Source organism: Apodemus sylvaticus, chromosome 15, assembly GCF_947179515.1.
Source record: "Apodemus sylvaticus chromosome 15, mApoSyl1.1, whole genome shotgun sequence".
NCBI lineage: Eukaryota > Metazoa > Chordata > Mammalia > Rodentia > Muridae > Apodemus > Apodemus sylvaticus.
The window spans coordinates 42,652,732-42,673,627 of NC_067486.1; the positions used below are offsets into that span (position 1 = coordinate 42,652,732).

Here is a 20,896-nt window from a genome sequence, read left to right on the forward strand (position 1 = left end):
AGTTTGGGGCATTTTTTTTTGTATTTGTGTTACAGACACAGTTTATCAAGAGGGCATGTCACTCCATACCAGATAGAGAAAGGTGGATGTCTTAGTTAGGATTTTTTTTTTCTGTGAAGAGATACTATGACATGGCAACTCCTATAAAGAAAAACATTTTACTGAAGCTGGCTTACAGTTCAGAGATTTAGACTGTTACTGTCATGGCAGGAGACATGGTAGTGTGCAGGTAGGAGAAACTGAGATTTCTACATTTTGATCCACAGGCAGCAGGAAAAGACTGTCACACTGGGTGTGGCTTGAACATCTGAGACCTCAAAGCCCACCCCCAGTGACCACTTACTTCAACAAGGCCACGCCTCCCAGTAGTACCACTCCCTCTGGGCACCATAATGGATACCTTGATATTCCCCCAAGGGTGCTTCATTCTCAGATGGCTTGGTTTTGGTTGCCTGTCTCACTCATTACAGGAAGCATCCAGCTGCCACCAAAGGGAAGAGAGACATCAACTGTCTTAGTTAAGCTTTCTGTTGCTGTGATGAAACACCATGACAGAAAGAAACTTGGGGGGAAATGGCTTAATTTGCTCACAGTTTCAAATAACAGCCTATCATTAAAAGCAGCAAGAAGCCTCGATAGACTGGAACCCTGTGGTCAGGAGAAACTGCAAGTAGTATGGGGTCTTACAGCTGGGGAATAAGTTAGTATAGTGCTAGATCTGCCCAATCTCGGCATATAACTTATAATATCTGGGTTGTGTGTTTTTTATATAGGCTGATTACGGTTGGAAATTCCAACAACATAATCCAGCTACAAAACATCCACTTAAATGTCTCCTTTTCCTTTTATTGTTCCTGTCAAGTGAGAGTCTAATGTAATGGATGGCATCCATATGTCTTTACCCTGTTCCTGCATTATATATACAAGCTCATTCTGCCAAGGCGTCTGGGGCTCAGAAGCAATTCTTTTCATTTATAACAACATCTAGTCAACTCAGATAGGACACTGATGTAAATCCAACGAAATGATGATACCAAGTATGGCTTAAGGAAACAGTGAGTTTATCAGAGTTCCTTACAGGAGCTGAAGTGAGGAGTTATTAATACAAGCATGGGCGATTCAAAGACAGCCAGCAATAGGCCACTGAAAAGCCCAGCATGGAGGACAACTCATCCATGGCTTCATCCATGAGTTCCTTTCACAGTTTACAGGCAGCTTTCTAGCCAGAGACTGCTCTGCTTAGTAATTGTAATTTATCACCCTGTCTGCAGGGAATTTGAAAATCTTGTAACTTTGAAGGGCATCCTGAGCCTCGTAAGTTCCATGTACTTCCTGAGGCTTGTGAGTTTCATGGCCTTCCTGAGGCTTTTAAGTTTTGTTTACTTCCTAAGACTTATGAGCCTCCTTCATCTTCTAGGGTGGCGGGCAGCATTTCATTTTTGGGTAAGAGTTATATAACATTTATCTTAGGAAGAATGAAAGAAAGGTCAACCCCGGAGTCACATTTTACATACAGAGCTCTAAGAATATGGCAAAGCTTTCAAGCCTACCTTTTTTTCCAGATTCAGGAAAGATTTTCATCTGATAAGTAATTAGGATCCCTTTCTTTGAAGCTACATTTCCTCAAATCTCTTAGAATATCATCAGGATGATATGAAGGCTCATGGTTTAAACTTGGCCATAGTGCTTAGCAGTAGTTTGAATTTGGACAAATGATGGTCAATTTGAACCTCAGCTTTCTCATCCACAAAGTATGATGTAAGTCTTAATTATAGCATTGTTACAATGAAAATAACATTTGCAAAATATTTGTCTTCATATATATTGCAAAGTAAGAATTCTGTAATTGTAACTTTTTTTAACTTTAGAAATACTAGGAATTCTCTGGGATTATAAATTTGCAGAAGCTTTATGAACAGAAGCTAGATGTAGTAACCTTTTCAAAGAAATATAGATTGGAAGGAGTTAAAAGAAGCTTTCTTGGCTTCTGAAAAATGTTCAGTAATTAGCTAATTACAGTGGCTGGTAGCATAGCATACAGACATAAATGAGGTATACAGATGTTGTACACCTAAGATTTGCATATTTACATGTATGTCACTCACAAGTACTTACAGATAATACTTAAATTTAGGAAAAAGGTATTCAACTTGACCTGGAGATAGATTTTTTTCCTATGTTATTTTTAGTTATTAGAAAAGCATCTAGCTTTAGATCTGGCGCGCCGATAGCGCTCCACCTTGAGGGCTGCAGCTGTCTGTCTCTTGGATGTGGCCCTATTTCAGAGCCAGCCTGGAGCTGACAAGCATATTGTGAGGCTCATGGCTCATCACCGCTGACAGCTGGAGATGCCACCACACGCCTTTGGCAGACGGGCTCAGGGAAAACCAGGCAGTGGACTGTGCTGCTTACCCTTAGGCCTCGAAGGCACAGCCCTGGAAACAGGAGGATTAAAAAGCCTCTCAATTTAAAGAGACAAGGGGGAGGGGAGTGTGGGCTGCACAGTTTATAAATAGACAGTGCTCCAGGCTGCCTGATGATGTTTGGTAAATTTTTCTTTTTTAAGGATGCCATTATCAGAGACTGTTTCAGATACCAGTTTCATTTAGTGCTCTTGGTGGGCTTCGTCCAATTTTGGGTTATATTTCTGGAGTTTTGGGGGCCAGACCTTTATTAGAGTCACATCTCCATGGAGCACAGAGATGACGATGATGACAACGATGATGTGTCTTTTGCCAAGTGGATGAGCAGCTTTTGGGGTCACAGCTGGAGAGACAAGGATGAGCGAGGACCCCGGGACCACCACCGGTTACATGAAGCAAGCTACAGGAAGGCTTCACTGCCCTGCCCAGTGAGTTACCGAAAAGTCAAGGGAAGCTGGAGGGGCAGGGGCAGGGGCTGGGGTCTCTGAGAGAATATTTGAGGGGTTCTTCAGCTTAAATAAATATTTCCAAACATTTATTCATTCATATAAAAAAAAAACTTACCTATTTAGGTTGCCCTTTAAGACACCTGGCTTTTAATGCTTTAAGTAATGGTTTCTTCATTTTCAGTAACCTAAAGTATCTTGAACTGCGTAGTTCACAGTCCCTGATGAGTCAGAAATCATCCCACTGAGTAACGGCATTTATGTCAAAGGAGAGGAATTTGTGGTTGTTCTGTGGAGGTCTTGTGGGTCAATGTGTGATTTCCAAGTTATCTCTTTAAAATAGTGAAATTAGCTTATGTATATGATGGCTTTCAAGGAGCTTGTGATTCCACATAACAAATCACTGCTGTGGATAAATATGATACACCTTCTCTTCTGGTTGCCATTGTTTTTAATGATTAGAGAGGGAAGAGCGCTCAAACCTTTCCAGTTGCAGAGAAGCAGGGAGCACAATGCCAGAGGGAAGCACCCAGGAGTGGGTAGGCAGCCTGGGCCAGGCAAGGACTCTGTATAGATGACCAGCACAGTCTTCAGCTGCAGTGCTGAAAGGCTCCACACGTTATCTCCTTCCCACATACAGAGCAATTATGATGACATTTCTTTGTCACTAGTCACTTAGAATTCCAAGCTAGTAGAGACTGCTTACCCAAACCCCTTCTTTGCAAACCCCAGAACCAAGTAAGCGTGTGAGTAAACCTATTTAAGGCTAGTTCCAGCATCTCAAGTGGGTGCACAGTGATGGGAAGGTGTGTGAGGAAATTACTTTTACTGTCATTGATCAACACCTTGTGTCTGAGACGCAAACATTTCAAAATAAGCTAGCTCCTTAGCACATGAATGGGCACTTCCTCACTTCCATTGCCTTAGGTGAAGAATGAAGTTGGACCAGATGTACTCAGTGAGACCCAGCTCCATCTTTCCATTTTCCTCTCTTTAAAAAATAAGCCTGCACAGTGTGCTCTCATTTAATTTCAACACAATAAAGTGTTCCAGACCTAATGAAATTTTCAGATTCTGTGAATCAGGAGTACAATTAGCTTGAAACTTCCAGGTATGAGAACCAAGCAAAGATAATAAGAGAATTTGTGACTTACTGGTCACTGCAATGGCTTCTAGTGTCACAGGGTATGTGACAATAAAGGAAACAACCTGCTTTACAAAATACAGATTCCTGGATAAACTACAGTTTATTTATACTTTGAAACACACATAATCTACTCTGTTTAGAACATTCATGTTGAGCTTGCAATATTTTTCTTCCCTTGAACTATTGGGAAACTGCAGAACTAATGTGAACACCATTTCTCAATGGTAGATATACAGTATTTTCTGCTCATCACTAATTTGACCATTTTCTTAATTGAACATGGCTAGAGTCTCCAAGAAAACAATCCATTGTATAATTAACAGATCAACATGTTTGTATTTACTTTAAGAGATAAAACATGGATTAAATTTAAAATGTGAGTGATAGAGAAGAGGATGCAGGAACTGAACACACATCAGAGAACACAGTTGACATAGCCATGGTCCTAGAGGACACAGTCAACAAGGTCATATTCCTAGAGGACACAGTTGACATAGCCATGGTCCTAGAGGACACAGTTGACATAGCCATGGTCCTAGAGGACACAGTTGACAAGGTCATGGTCCTAGAGGACACAGTTGACAAAGCCATGGTCCTAGAGGACACAGTTGACATAGCCATGGTCCTAGAGGACACAGTTGACAAGGTCATGGTCCTAGAGGACACAGTTGACATAGCCATGGTCCTAGAGGACACAGTTGACATAGCCAAGGTCCTAGAGGACACAGTTGACAAGGTCATGGTCCTAGAGGACACAGTTGAGGATGGCCATGGTCATAGAAAATAAGCACTGTGATTCTCCCTTATTTAAATAAATAATACTGTATGTTTGAGAGTCAAAACTGTGTTTTATTATCAAAATTGGCTAGAAGTTTTCCTATTTTTAAGCAATGTTGTTTTAAAATTAGTTTCTTTTAAAATTAGTTCTTGGAGAATTTCACACAATGTGTTTTGATCATATTTGCCTTTCTTCCTATTCCTCCTTCCAGATCTGGCCACACTTCCCTTCCTATTCAACTTCATGTCTCTTCACTCTCCCATCCCTCCATCAAGACCAAGATGCAGTTTATGCTGCTCTGATGTTCTTGGATGTGTGGCCTTCCACTGCAGTTTGGTCAGTCTGTCAGAGGGTACACGTTTAGAAAAAATAACCTTTCCTTCTCTAGCAGCTAAGAATTGCCAATAGCTACCTAAGAAGGGGTGAAACATTATGCCCGATTCCTTCCCCTCTTTCTGCTGGGGCTTGGTTTAGCTTGAGTGTTCATAGGTTTCTGCATATTGTCATAACCATTGTTTTCATATGTCCATTTTCCCTGCTGTGACTAGATTTATTTATGTGAGTACAATGTCATTGTCATCAGACACACCAGAAGAAGGTATCATATCCCATTACAGATGGGACACTATGATGGGAGAGCTGCTATGCAGGGAAGAAGATGACGGGTTTGGAAGGTTCTCTTGGCGGTGCCTTCTGCTTCCACTGGCAACATGGCTCTGATCAAGGTCCTGAATATCTTTTTGTTCCGAATCCCATAAATGGGACTGGTGGTAGTTTTTTGTTCCTCACAAAGGCACATACGTGTTACAGTGACTGATGAACTCAATACAGCACCAGGTACTAAATAAATACTTAACCATTATTGGAGATGATAAAACCTTGCTGAACACTGAAAGGAGAAGGAAGGAACTGGCCCACAGCACAGAGAAACCTTAGACGCTTTAGGTTGCACTGCTATTGCCCGCCTGTACCACGGCCCTGCTTGAATCCCATGATATATCATCACTCCAGCTTTTCTTCCCTCCTTAGACCTCTTTACTCTCTAGCCCACCAGCAAGCTCCTTTTGTAGCCATGCCCCTACCCAAGCATGGAGCTAGCTCATCCTTAGATACAAAACAGTCTGTGTGTCCCCCCCAACCCCCCAGCCTCTTCAGTTAATCAAATCATCACACATTCACAGAAGTCTCCCTTATTCCCACAGCCAGGTCCCCAGCACTGTGCAAATGTAAATAGTTGACCTTATTAATGTTTCATGGAGTCATATTTATATCTTGCTCTTTCTCTTGCATTTTCTGTCCTGATAATGCAACTGAGAACAATCATAACATGACACCCAAGACAAAACTCTAAACATTGCCTAAATCATTGAGGTATTTTTTTTTCAATTTTTTGTTTTGGTAATTTGATCATGAGATTGTGAGCATGAAGTTCAAAGATGATGTTGTATCGCAGGTCAAATTTTATAGCATTCAGCTAGAATACAGTGATGTGCCCTGTTGGTAAAATGCCTCGTAAGCAAACCCTGATGGAAGAGAATACTGAGCCTATCTGATCTCCACCTTTTCCACAGCACCAGGTACTGTGTCTGACCCACAGCAAACAGACTAAGAGAGTTACTTCGCAGAGTTAGTCAACTTTAAAACTGTTTTCCCCACCCCCCGTAATTGAATGTCTTATTTGGTTTCCATTGCTGTAAAAGACACCATGACCACAGCAACTCTTATAAAAGAAAACATTTAATTGGGGCTGGCTTATAGTTTTAGAGGTTTAGTCCATTATCATCATTGTAGGATACATGCAGAATGAAGGTAGGTGTGGTGTTGGAGAAGGAGCTGAGAGTTCTATGTAGGAAGAATTTCTTATGAACATCACTGTCAATAAAAAGCTTATGGCCAATGAGCTGAGGCAGACAATAGGAGGTAGGACATCCAGCAGGGATAGAGAGAATTCTGGGAAATAGTCAGAGGCACGGGCGATTCTTTCTGGAATGCTAGGGAGACAGATATAAACTAGCAGGTACCTGAACTCAGGTTAGAATAAAAGGAGTGATTTTTCCCTAAACAATGAGAAGACAGGTAGAAGACAGGAGAGGCAACCAGCCACATAGCTGAACTCAGGTTAGAATACAAAGGATACCAAGTTAAGAGCAAGTCAGGGAACGAGCTGAAGCTTATGGCCTAGACATTTCTTAATAAATAAACTCAGAGTCAGTATTTCTGGGAATTAAGTGGCTGGGAATAAAACCTGGCTTATTTTTTCCAATTTTACATCTTGATCCTCAGGCCGCAGAAGGAGACTGTGTGCCAAGTGTGTACCTTGAGCATGGGAGACCTCAAAGCTGGCCCCCACAGTGACATACTTCCTCTAATAAGGCCACACCTAAATCAGCGAGGCCACACCTCCTAAGTGCCACTCTCAATAGATGGGTCAAAGGGGCTGGTAACAAGGGAAAGGGGGAAGGGCTATTTGTTGGGAGGGGAGGTGGGCAAAGGACCATCTCTGGATAGAGAGGAGACAGACATGGCCCATATGCAGATGACAGTTTATAAAGGAAAAAGAGGAAACCCTGTGTTAACTTGAGTTAGTTGATTAATTTTGATTGGGTATGTTAATTAAGGTGGCCAAAAAAGGGATTTGTTGTTGGACTTCAATACTTTGATAGCTGGGCTATCAAAGGCAGTGGGCCTTGGGGCTGGCTTTAGGAATGCAATCCTTTTTAAATTTTAACTTTAACTTTTTATTATATTCAACACAATATATATCTTTATACCAATCATAAAAATGATAGACATGTTATTAAATGAACATAGAAAGATAAAGTCTTTTTTTGTTTGTTTGTTTTGTTTTTAGTAGAGCTTAAAATCTTTTTTTTTATTCGATATAATTTATTTACATTTCAAATGATTTCCCCTTTTCTAGCCCCCCCCCACTCCCCGAAAGTCCCGTAAGCCCCCTTCTCTTCCCCTGTCCTCCCTCCCACCCCTTCCCAGTTCCCCGTTCTGGTTTTGCCAAATACTGTTTCACTGAGTCTTTCCAGAACCAGGGAGAACCCAGGTATCCCTCAACAGAAGAGTGGATACAAAAAATGTGGTATATCTACACAATGGAGTACTATTCAGCCATTAGAAACAATGAATTCATGAAATTCTTAGGCAAATGGATGGAGCTAGAGAACATCATACTAAGTGAGGTAACCCAGACTCAAAAGGTGAATCATGGTATGCACTCACTAATAAGTGGTTATTAACCTAGAAAGCTGGAATACCCAAAACATAATCCACACATCAAATGAGATACAAGAAGAAAGAGCTTAAAATCTTGGCTCTTACTGTGGTACAAACCCAAAATACGAATAATTTTTAGACATTGGAGTTCATTGTGATAAGGCTGTACTTCAATGTCCCTCACATCCCCAAAGGAACTTCCATAGTAACTAAGCTAAGAGTTGACAGTTCTGCTGCACCAAGGAATGAATTGTAGACACAGTTATTTGGATACAGATTTCCTGTTATGGTCAAAGCTATTTGACCTGAGTGATTTTCATCATTCTCAGCCCATGGGGAACAGGTTACATTCATTTAAGAAATGGTGTATATATTAAGAGGGTCTATCTATGAAGTCATTCATCAACTGTTTCAATGAACAATGGTTCTTCTTGGAGGGTGGCACAGACATTAGTTGAGGGTAAGATTCTGATTCATTGGCTGTGATAATTTTGAAAAGCATTCATCTCAGAAAAAGAGTAACTTATAAGTCATCTTCAAAACTGATACAATAATTATAAATATCAAGCAAAACATTCAGTCTCACTCTTTGTTGTTCTCTTACAAGCCACCTCCCAAATTAATTGTCTATGCTTCCTTTGGCTGTATAAGTAATTTTAAAATATGTAAGCTGTTCTGAAAACCATAGTATAGAGTAAAAACATCAAATAAACAATCCTAGTAATTGAGAGACTGAGGTAGGAGAAGCAAGATTTCAAGACTATTATGTAATACAGAGCAAGACATGGTCATGTACAGAAAGTGTATATAGATTGTACAATATTGGGCATAGAGTTCTCCATTTACTAAATTAGAGAGACCACTGGGTGACAGCCAACAAATTTCTAATTCCTCATATTTTTGAATTTCAATTGATTAGGATATGTTTGTAATATTAATTTTCATATTAAGAGGTATTAATGAAAAGTGATTGTTACTTCCTGTTATTTTTGTTGTTAGAGGTGCAATTATGTTTTTGCCGGTTTTTTGAAAGGTTACTTTCTTGCTTTTTTTATGGTGTAGTTTCCCTCCTTGTGTTGGTGTTTTCTATCTATTACCCTTTGTAGGGCTGGATTTGTGGAAAAATATTGTGTAAATTTGGTTTTGTCATGGAATATCTTATTTTCTCTCTCTGTCTATGGTAATTCAGAGTTTTGCTGGATATAGTAACCTGGGCTGGCATTTGTGTTCTCTTAGGGTCTGTATGACATTTGCCAAGGATCTTCTGGCTTTCAGAGTCTCTGGTGAGAAGTCTGGTGTAATCCTGATAGGCCTGCCTTTATATGTTACTTGACCTTTTTCCTTTACTGCTTTTATTATTCTTTCTTTGTTTACTACATTTGGTGTTTTAATTATTATGTGACTGGAGGAATTTCTGTTCTGGTCCAATCTATTTGGAGTTCTGTTGGCTTCTTGCTTGTTTATGGGCATCTCTTTCTTTAGGGTAGGGAAGTTTTCTTCTATAATTTTGTTGAAGGTGTTTACTGGCCCTTTAAGTTGGGTATCATCACTCTCTTCTATACCTATTATCTTAAGGTTTGGTCTTCTCATTGTGTCCTGGATTTCCTGAATATTTTGGATTAGGAGCTTTTTGAATTTTGCATCTTCTTTAACTGATGTGTCAATATTTTCTATGGTATCTTCTGCACCTGAGAGTCTCTCTTCTATCTCTTGTATTCTGTTGATGATGTTTGCATCTCTGGCTTCTAATCCTTTCCTAGGTTTTCTGACTCCAGAGTTGTTTCCCTTTGTGATTTCTTCATTGTTTCTAGTTCCACTTTTAGATCCAGGATGGTTTTGTTCATTTCCTTCATCTGTTTGATTATGTTTTACTATAATTCTTTAAGGAATTTTTGTGTTTCCTCTTTAAGCGCTTTTATCTGTTTACTGGTGTTCTCCTGTATTTCCTTAAGGGAGTTATTTATGTCCTTCTTAAAGTCCTCTATCATCATCATCGTGAGAAGTGATTTTGGATCTGAATCTTGCTTTTCCAGTGTAATGGTGTATCCAGGACTTGCTATGGTGGAAGAATTGATGCCAAGTAGCCTTGGTTTCTGTTGCTTATGTTCTTATGCCTGTCTCCTGCCATCTGGTGATCTCTAGTGCTACCTACCCTTGCAATATCCGACTGTAGCCTATCCTTGATCCTGGTTATGTCAGACTCCTCAGAGTTAAGCTGTTGCTGTGAATCTGTGATTCTGTTTTCCTGTGATCCTGAGATCCTGAAAACCTGGGTGTGTCTGAGCTCCTGGGTGTCAAGCTGCCTCTGGGACCCTGAGATCCTGGTGTGACCAAGCTCCTGGGATCCTGGGCTTGTAAGTGAGGTAACCCAGTCTCAAAAGATCAATCATGGTATGCACTCACTGATAAGTGGATATTAACCTAAAAACTTGGAATACCCAAGACATAATCCACATATTAAATGATGTCCAAAAAGAACGGAGGAGTGGCCCCTGGTTCTGGAAAGACTCAGTGCAGCAGTATAGGGGAACAGGGAAGTGGGAAGGAGTAGATGGAGGAACAGGAGGAGGGAAGAGGGCTTATGGGACTTGCGGGGAGTGGGGACCCAGAAAAGGGGGAATCATTTGAAATGTAAATAAAAATATATTGAATTAAAAAAATCAATCTTTTTGAGAAAAAAAAAAGAACACCTGGCAGTGGAGCTTCTTCTGGATGTTGTGATGCTGGCTGAGGAGTTTATGCCCAAGGTCTGTCTGCTCAGGGCACCGGTCCCGAAAGACCCGAAGAAACCTGTGCCACTGGTCTGGCGGAGTTCCTGTATGCCTGGGTCTCTCTGGTCCCAGTCACTCCCGGTGTTGGGACAGATGTTGTGTCCTCCTTACCTCTGATCCTGTAAACCTGGGCGAGTTAGAGCATCTAGGAGTGGAGCTTCCTCTGGGTGTTGTGGGATTGGCTGCAGAGTTTGTGCCCAAGGTCTGCCAAAGGAGAAGGTCTGCCAGAGCCATGTTTGCAGTGCTCAGGTTGGCTGGAGTCATTTCAGGATCTTCTAAAGGCCTCCCTAAGTAAACTGCTCCTGTAAAGGGCCTGCTGCTAAATAAGTCACTTTCCAAGCTGCTAGAAGTTTCAATAGATGAACTTTGGATCAATACAACTCAAACTGCAACAATGCTCAATGGATAGATCCAAGCACTTTGTATTTCAAGTTTGTAGACAAAACTTTCAAGAAATGTTCTACACACTGATAGGCCTATGTTTAAGATGCTGGTTCCTCTATCCTTATCAGGGTTGTATTGTTTAGACTCACCTAAAAGATATAATTGTCATTTGGGGTATTTTTGATCATTTTGTACAAGCTTTATGAAAATATAATCATGTTTGCCATTAGGAGTTTCATTTTCTTTTATTTTAAAATTATTATTTTTTATGTTTTGAGATTATGGTATATCATTTATTGCTTCCCTTTCCTTCCTTCAAATCCTCCCACATACCACTTCTTATTCTCTATCAAATTCTTGCCCTCCTCGTCATTTATACACACACACACACACAAAACTTGCCAACTTTCTCAGTCGTTATAATGTTACTTGTATTTTTAGGGATGACCATTTGATATTGGATAATAAATTGGTGTGCTCATCTTTAGAAAAGACCATTTCTCCTGCTCTCAGCATTCTTCAGTTGCTTGAAGTTCTTCGTGTAGAGTGGAGGCCTCCTAGGCTTCCTTTGTGTCAACACTGGCATGTCTATTTTTGTCCTTATTCAGCCCATGTTTAGATATCTATATCAGTGACACTTTATAGGTGTGGCTTCTGACTTTCTTAGAAAACACAATCTCACAGCAAACTCCTTAGCTCTCTGGCTCTCTCAAATTTTTATTCATCCATCCATTTAGTATATATCTAACTCATGTAATGAACAAGTCAAGGGGCCAGGTACTACAACATAGCCCTTGATATGATAGAGCAAACGGTCTAATGGAGAAGAGACACACGGAGCACACTTAGCCAGATCACTGGTTTAGAGTTGTGTAGTATCATGAAGGAGCAATGGGGGGATCCTAGGACAACACTCCCCTTAAGGAACATGCAGGTCACTCAGCTGAGATGGTGCAAAATGAGAAGATGACAGCCTTGAGTTCATTGGTGTTCTAACTATCCTGTTTGCTTTGGGAAAAGGAAAGCGAAGGAAGTGTGAGCAGACCTAGGTGTGCACTTCCTGCAGTGTGCATTAGTGATCAATACTGAGTGTAATGAAGGATGATACTGACGACTTGGACTAAAGAAATGGTTGGTCTTGAGGGACACTTAAGAAGGGGAATCTGCTGACTGCACATCTGGGTACTGAGGCGGTTCCTCAGTGTTCTAAAACCAAGTGAATGTCCTGCTGTCCACGGGATGTGGGGACACTGAAGGACACTGGGGATGAATTGTGATGGACCTGTTTAGGAATAATAAGGTGACATAATAAGGTGAAGATTTTGACTTCATTTCCAGTTCTAGAATTCAGCAGTAATTCAATTCATAAAACAAAAACCATTAGTTAGTTATAGTCAATTATTATGAAAGACAGCAATTGCCATTGTTTTAAAGAAACAGATATAGAAATATATGCTAATGCAAGACCTCTGCATATTCGCCGTTTCCCTGGAGTTTCACTTGTGATGCTCCCGTTTCACATCTGTATGCTGTCTCTGTATTAGCAGATCGGTGTACATATTAGTGTATTGGTGTAAGTATCAGCACGTTCGTTCGTATACTCAGTAACTTGTTGCTGTGCTTGCTACCTTAGTTTCTTTGTCCCTTAGCCTTCACACCAAATATGCTCGTGTGTTTCACACCACATTTAGAGTATTAGAGCACCGGTCTGAATTGTGAAAGTTACCAGTAAGTTTTATACCGTCTAGTGCTTTCTCCTTTCCCATTGCTGTCTGTTTTACTCAGTTTAAGGAACCTACCAGGTTTCATACATAGAGGATGGTCTCTATCTCTCCGTCACTTATAAAGAACTGCTGTGCTAGGCCCAATGTTTTTGGTTGACAGGTTTGATTTTTTTTCTTAGAACCATGAAAATCCCATGCCACTCTTTGCAGCCGCATAACATTTCTGTTGAGAAATACAGTGTGAGGTGCACATGTCACATTTATTTGTTCCTTTACTTGTTCTGACTTTGGAGTCTTCTGTTTTATTTCTAACCTTTGAAATAATTCACTTTTAACTCCTCTGGTGTGCTTGGGGGGACTAGCACACTTGTTTGAGGTGAGTATGACTGCTACTTTTGATCTAGGTATCTGATTTGGGGGATATGTTTGGGGAATTCTTTTTTATAACTCTGCTAAGCTTTCCCCCTGATACAGGCTCCTACCAAGCCCTGGCAAGCTGAATATCTTCTCTGTCCATGGTGCCCAACAGACCCCACGCTCTCCTGCTCTCCCTGCATTGCCTGTTTTCACTTCATTTATTCTTTCTTTCCTTGGTTCTATTCTGCTCTTGGCGCCTGTCGTCGAGTTTTAAGTTATGTTTAGTGTATTATCCACACCAAAGATTTTAGTTTGATTTTTAAAAATTGCCTTCATATTTCTGTGTGATTTCTTTGTTAGATCATTCATCTGTCTGTGTTTTCTCGCCATTGTTTCAAGGGTTTCCTGAAACAGCTGCTTTGAGGTTTCCACTGAGAATTACTATGTAGTCTAATGTCGTCAATTTCTGGCACCATATTTTGAATGCTAAGTGAGACCGTGGTTCTCTGACAGTGCTTGTTGATGTTCAACGCTGTCCACACATTGAAGGGTTAAGTATTTATTTATTTGTGCCTGCTTATTTTCCTACTACCTAGAGTTACTTCTGCAATTTTATCACTAGATGGCACTGGTGAGTTGTTTCAAGCCCCTCTGTAGGTGTCTTACTACATTTAAACACTAGAGGGAAATCCTTGATCAGTTTTGTTTCAAACCTTAAATTGGGATGCTGCTTAACACGAATGAAGCCGGATTTTGAAAAGGTGCTATGTACATATGTAGCAGATGTGCAGCTTGGGCTTCATACCGGTCTCTTAACATCTGGAGTGGGGGCTTACCCTGACTCCATTGCCTGTCTGTGGCTCGGTCCTATTCCCCTAGCTGGGCTGTCTTGTCTGGCCTCAGTGGGAAAGGATGTACCTAGTTCTACAGTGACTTGAGCATACAGTGACTCGAGGTACCAGAGTGGGTTGGTACTCAGGGCTGATTCCCCTTCCTCAGAGGAGAAGGGGAGTGGGCACAGGGAAGAAGCTCTGTGTGGGAGGCGGAGGGGGGGACTGGGAAGGAAGGATGCTGCAATTGGGATGTAGAGTAAATAAAATAATTTAATGGAGGGGAAAAGGATGCTCTGTTCCCACGACCTTACCCTTGCCTGAGGTAGATCCAGAGAGTTTGTTCATAATCCTTGTCTGTAGTTAGACTGGGAATCTGCCCAGTTCTTGACTGTACAAGAACCAGCTTTGGGCTCTCATTCTACAGCTTGGCACTTGCTTTCCTTTACACTGCCTAAGTGGAAAGTATTCTCTCCATGTTATGTTGTTTGGATTTTTGGAAGAACTGGAACAAGCAACTGTGTGATCACCAAAACTATGTTGGCTAACACCCTCAGCACAAGTTCAAAGCCTTTGGAGACCGAGCGGCACCCATGCAGGACAAAGGGCCATGCTGCTATATACTGCCAGTTGCTGAGCTAGACACACAGGTCCAGACTGATGTAACCAGTTTCGGAGAGTAATGACTGGGTGACATGTCTCTCTCTGGCATTGGGACCATTGCAGAGTTTCAAATTGTGGAGGTCACTTGTCTGACATTGAGTTCTAGGGCAGTCCTGTCTCCATGCCTTTCACACTCCTGCTTCTGGCAAATACATTCTCATTCTCTGTTGTGCTTTCTAAAGCTGTGGGTAGTTTTATCGATAGGGTCTCTTGGCTTCCCAGACAAATGCTAAGCTGGGTACCTTAGTCTGGTTCCTATGGCCATGAAGATCTGAAGTCTGTGTACAGACACATAGATCTGTCCTGTCTGCATACAGATCTCCATCAGATGCTAAGGGACACATAGAGGCTTACTATATAAGGTTGGGCTTGGTGTGAACTTCACTCTAGCAAGCCCTGGTCTTGAACTACAAAGTCTTGAAGTAACTTTTATGTCCTGCTCCACAATGGTCAGTCTTCTTCCTCTGCTGCTCAAGGTTTTAAAGACACAGAGAGAAGGCAAAACAACAGAAACAAAGGAAAGCAAATCAGATGGATCATTTCCAATTTACTTTTCTTAAAAGGTTAGATAAGGTAACAAAATGGTAGGACAAAAATGGTGTTGCCTTGGTTGCCTGTATAGTGTGGCTCCAGAGGTTTAATCTGTGGGCACTGTCCAGGGCACAGGGCCTCTGGGGCTCAAGGCTCTGGATTTCACTGCACTGGCCCTAACACTGGGTTTTGAGTCTAAGGGCTTGTCCTCATTCTCCTATTTACAGGCTTCTCATTGCTTAGAACTGAAAGAGGACAGGCACAGACAGCGCTTCTTGTCTTCTTCAATGTGTCCTCCCTCTTACCTTCTGACACCAGGCACTCATGTGCTCTCTCTTGGTTCCCTTGGCTCCTGCAGGTTGGTGCAGGAATATTACTCAGATTGGTGCATCTATAGGGACGAGATTGATAGTGGATCCATCATTGTGTTCCATGTCTGCATTCTACAGAATGGAACGTGTTTTCTGATGGGCTGACATTGGTTTTAAAGACACAGAGAGAAGGCAAAACAGCAGAAACAAAGCAAAGAAAATCAGATGGATCATTTCCAAGTTACTTTTCTTAAAAGGTGGGATAAGGTGACAAAGTGGTAGGACAATGACTTGTTGGTTAATGAGAAGATACTTTAGGTCTCGAGAGTCTATGAAACACTACAGGAATTGAGTAGGCACCTCAGGGGAGAGGTCAGGATTAAGGATATCAATCAGGATTATAGTTGGAAACTGATGTCCAGGCGTGTGTAGGGAGATAGTATAAAATGTAAAGGGAAAGAAAAGACAGGGTCTAACCTAGAACCTTTGGGACCTCCCACACTCATAAGCTGAAGGGATCATGAACAAAAATGTCTGTGTTGATGTGACAGAAAGATCAAAGAACGCTAAAGATGTATGGTGATGGAAAGGAGGAGAAGGAATGTTTCCAGCAGGCCCCAGGGGAAGCTAACTTGGATAAGACCCAGTGACTGAGATAGACTAAAGTGTGTGCAGAATTTGGCAACATGGAGATAAATGTCTCCGGTACAAAAGTCTGCACTGAAGTGGACTGGGGTGTGAGAAAGACCAAGAGAGCACCATGGTTCTTCCAGGAAGCCTGGCTTCTCTGACCTCTGACCTTTGCTTATTTTCCATTTGTGACTCCCGCATTGATGCCAGTGTATTGTATGATCTCCGTGCCTGGAAAGCCTCACAATATATATATGGTTGTGTGTTCTTGGTATTAGTTAGGCATTGAGAATGTGCAGGTTTTTAAAGTTTTTGGTTGGGTTTATGTTGCTTTTGATGTTAGTTTTATATATATATATATATATATATATATCACATATAGTTTCCATATATAATGATATATATCATATATATGTTAAATTAATTTTTCCTTATAATTCCTCTATTATTTTTCCATAAAATTCCATAAACATTCATCTTTACAACATTTCTAAAACATTTGTAGTGTCACTAAAATTTTTAAAGGATTTAGAAACTTAGTGTGGCAATTTAACTCAGGGCTTGGAGGCCTTGACTGTCCTGTTGGAAGAATAGCATGCGATGATGGCCATCTGGAGATTCTCTGCATATTTTAACAACTGATTCTGCTGCCTCTTGGCAAGAGGAAACTCTAACTGACAAAGAAGATAAAATTTTCCTGAAACGGATGATTCCTTTAGTTATTAATTTATGTGTGTCCTGCCTCTGTTAGCATACATGTCTTTTATAAGGCAAATTTAAAAACATTCTGCATTCCTAGTTTCCTGCGGTTCCCAGCATCACTTCCTCTGACTGCCAACCTAGAAGACATTCTCACGAGGACCCAGGATCCCGAAGTCATCTTCCCATGAGGTATCACAGAAAATGCTCCGTGGATGGGCCATTCAGGGAGCCAATAGAATCACAAAGAAGAGTTCTTTCCAACATGCAGGAATTTTCAGAATCCTTTGAACAACACCTGTGCCTTCAAACCAAGCGCTCTCCTTCTGAGGTATGTGGCAGACAGAACTGTTATTATTTAACCCATAACCTGAAGTCTTCTTCAGGTCTGAGGAGGGAAAGTCTAACTTCTTCATTCATAGCATAAGTGACTGGAACATACCACTCAGCATTTTTATGATAGCTTAATATTAAACATCTATTTTCATATTAGCTCTAAATAGAGTAAACTGAAAAATGTCAGTGAAAAAAATTTTAGAATGCATATTCTATTAAACATCTTTCTGCTTCATAATCTACGTAGTAATTTTAAGATGACTACATAAGATAGTGGCATTTGTCAATATTTAAAGCATATATATTAGACCTTAGAATACATACATTTCCATGTAATCTATCTCGAGATTACTTTTAATGCTTAACACAATATACAAGCTATGGGTCCTGAAAATCTTCCCTGAATATTTTTGGTAATTCATTGGTTGCATTCACAGATGTGGAGCTCAGGGTTAGGAAAGGCCTACCGGTATCTTCTGCTTAAAGACCAAATTATGATAACATGTAGACTCAAAATTTATATAAATTGAGGGCCTTACTGTGAAGGTCCAGCTATCCTGGAGTGTGTTGCCCTGGCTGGACTCAAACCCTTAGATCTCTCCCTCAGCCTCCAGGGTGCTGGAACTTCAGGCGTATGCCAACATGCCTGGTTAAATTCTTCTATTTTGGTATTAAAGCCCAGTTGGACTATTTTGACTGAGATTACATGTACACCCTTAAATCCATTTAAGTAAAGGAAATGCTCAATGGTTATGACCTATCCATAAAGCTGTATTGTCATCACCTGGGATAAGTCTTATCATACATTTATTTTGAAAGCATTTTTATTGTGTGAGAATTTCATACATGGATAGAATGTGATTTGATCAAACGTAACACACACCCCATTTTCTCACTTCCAACTCCTTTTCTATCCCCAAGCACTTTTTGCTTTCAGATTTTTGCGTTTTTTCTCCATCTTTTATATTAAAACCACATGTGTGTGTGTGTGTGTGTGTGTGTGTGTGTGTCTGTCTTTCTGTCTGTCTCCATGTGGGATATGTGTATATACATATCTGTGTATCTCTGTGTGGAGTATGTGTATGTTTCCATGTGGTGTGTGTATATGTGTGTTTGTGTGTATGTGTGTGTATCTCTGTATGGGTTACGTATTTGTGTGTGTCCATGTGGGGTGTGTGTATGTACATGTGTGTGTGTATCTCTGTGTGGGGTGTATGTATGTATGTGTTTCCATGTGGGGTGTGTGTATGTACATGTGTGTGTGTATATATCCCTGTGGGATATGTGTGTCTCCATGTGGTGTGTATGTGTGTATGTGTATCTCTCTGTGGGGTATATATGTGTGTGCATCTCTGTGTGGGGTGTGTGCATGTACATGTGTGCATGTGTCTCTGTGTTGGGTATATGTGTGTGTGTATCTCTGTGGGGGTATGTATGTGAGTGTCTCCATGTGAGGGATGTGGGGTGTGTGTGTGTGTGTGTATCTCTGTGTGGGGTGTGTATGTGTGTGTGTAGTACCATTTATTGTTGGAACATTAGCACCAGTCCCTTTAGTGACCATATCTCTAAAGAAAACTAACTCTTCCTTCTCCAGCAACCATCACTCAACAATAGCTCCTCTCCCACGGTTGGAGCCTCCTCATCCATTGTCCAGATAGAAGTCATTATTGATGAGTGTTTTTCAGATCTCAGTAGGAGGAAGACTAATCTAGGGAAGATCATCACTTTAATTTTTCTTTTTATATAAATCTGGCAGTAAGTATTAGAGGCATTGATGACTGTTAAATATGCCATTTTGATAACATGAATATAAGTGCTGAATCTAATGAAAAACATTCATCTGAACATTCCCAGAGCTGGTTTGAGTTTTAATTTTCTCTTAATTGTGATCTCAGCTTCATTATTTGTCTTTCTTTCTGACCTTAATGAAGGAGTCACGATGGAAGGCAAATTCATTGATTTACACTGTAGAGTAGCTACACTGGCAACCAGTTGAACCAGACACCTCCATAACTGCCCCTGTAGGGCTAAGGGAGTCATGTGACTACCGCTCAAAGCTTGTGAGGCATGAGTTCCACAGGCAGTCAATGATTTCTAGTTCAAATAAGGAGAGGAGGGATTCTTCTGTTTGTTACACAAATGCATAAATATGCAGAGATATAGCAGTTATCAATGTCAAAGTTTTGCTCCAAAAGTTCCTCTAAAAGGCAGGCAGTACCTCCATGTCAAGATTAAAGAGCCCCCCAACCCTATCGGATTTGTCATTGCACCACCAGCCATTTTTTTTTCCATTTCCCTTTAGGCTTATGTACTGATGCTTTGTCTCACTCCATATAGGTGGAGTGTCTAGAAGGTAGACTCTATTTAATGCTGTATATTCTGATCCTAGAACAACAGTGTGTGTTCAATAAATCAATGAAGTACTGGAAATGGTCCCACCGCTCTCATACCAGTCAATCTACTAGAGAACAATGATTTGGTTGGATGTTCTTCCTAAACACAGAATGGCTCATGTAGCTCTTCCTTTACACTAGAGCAAAATCTCTTCTTTATGGTTAAAACCCGTATTGAGACACTAAATTGGGTTGATATTATTTCATGTGCTAGAAAATAAGATGAGGACGTATGCTACAAAATCAGAACTTCCTTCCTATCTAGTTGTTGGAACAAATGTGAGACCCAGTCAGCGTCTGGTGCATTTTACCCTTTTCTGATGGTCTTCCAGGGACCCAAGGGGAGGAAGGAAAGAGATGAAAGACGTTGCCTAGAAACTAAAATGAGATCCTACAAGAAAGTGGAGGACAGAAGGAGCTCTATGAAGGAAACGCATGGAGACGGACCCATGGTGCCTCTGACTGAAAAGGGGCCTGAGTAACACTTTGTTTCAACATTGCCATGACAGATGTCACTGGTTGTTCAGAGACCCAGAACTTCCTGCAGAATGACATCTGGAAAGGGTGTGAGCAGATGCTGAGACTAAAGTGGGCAGCTGGAATGGGTGCTTCCCAAGATGACTTGGGCTACACTCCTACTGCCTCTGGTATCTTGAGTGTGCAATGTTTATGTCCTTCTGTGGTAAGAAGAAAAGGTGTCTGAATAAAATAAAGGAGTTCCTGACATTATAAAATTTGGTTTCTAATGAGCCACTTCTGCTATCACTAATTCCTTTTCCTTATTAACCTCCCACATCACCCTAAACAAAAGCTCTATCTCTAACCTTATTTCCTTATTCCAGGTAACTAAGCTGTATAATAGCTATCACTGAATGAAAACTATTAATTACCGTGAATGATTTAACACATTATCTAAAACAATCCTTAACTCACTGAAGTGAGCCTTTGTATTGGCTCTTTGAAACTCAGATCTAAAAGGACATATTAGTTCTCTTGTTGGTGTGGCAGAATTCCTGGCATGAGCAACTTCAGTTTCATAGTTTAATAGGTGTCATTACGTCATGGTAGATGGGGTATGATGGAGCAGAGGACTCCACACTATGGTGGTCAGGAAGCAGAGGAAGACAGGAGTGAAAAAGGCAGAATGTGTCCTTCAAAGACATTCTTTTTTTCATTTTTATTAAATTTATTTATTTATTTATTTCCTTTACAACTCAATATCAGCTCTTCTTCTCCCCTAGTACCCCC

The 20,896-nt window shown here is 40.8% G+C and overlaps 1 protein-coding gene across 1 annotated transcript; it reads left to right on the forward strand.

The window, feature by feature from the left end:
- Positions 1–2,689: 2,689 nt before the first annotated feature.
- Positions 2,690–20,130, forward strand: Lnp1 (leukemia NUP98 fusion partner 1). The gene is made up of 3 exons (XM_052157977.1): positions 2,690–2,851; positions 17,020–17,250; positions 19,981–20,130. The coding sequence occupies exons 1-3, from the start codon at positions 2,690–2,692 to the stop codon at positions 20,128–20,130; spliced, it is 543 nt and encodes a 180-aa protein (XP_052013937.1).
- Positions 20,131–20,896: the final 766 nt, after the last annotated feature.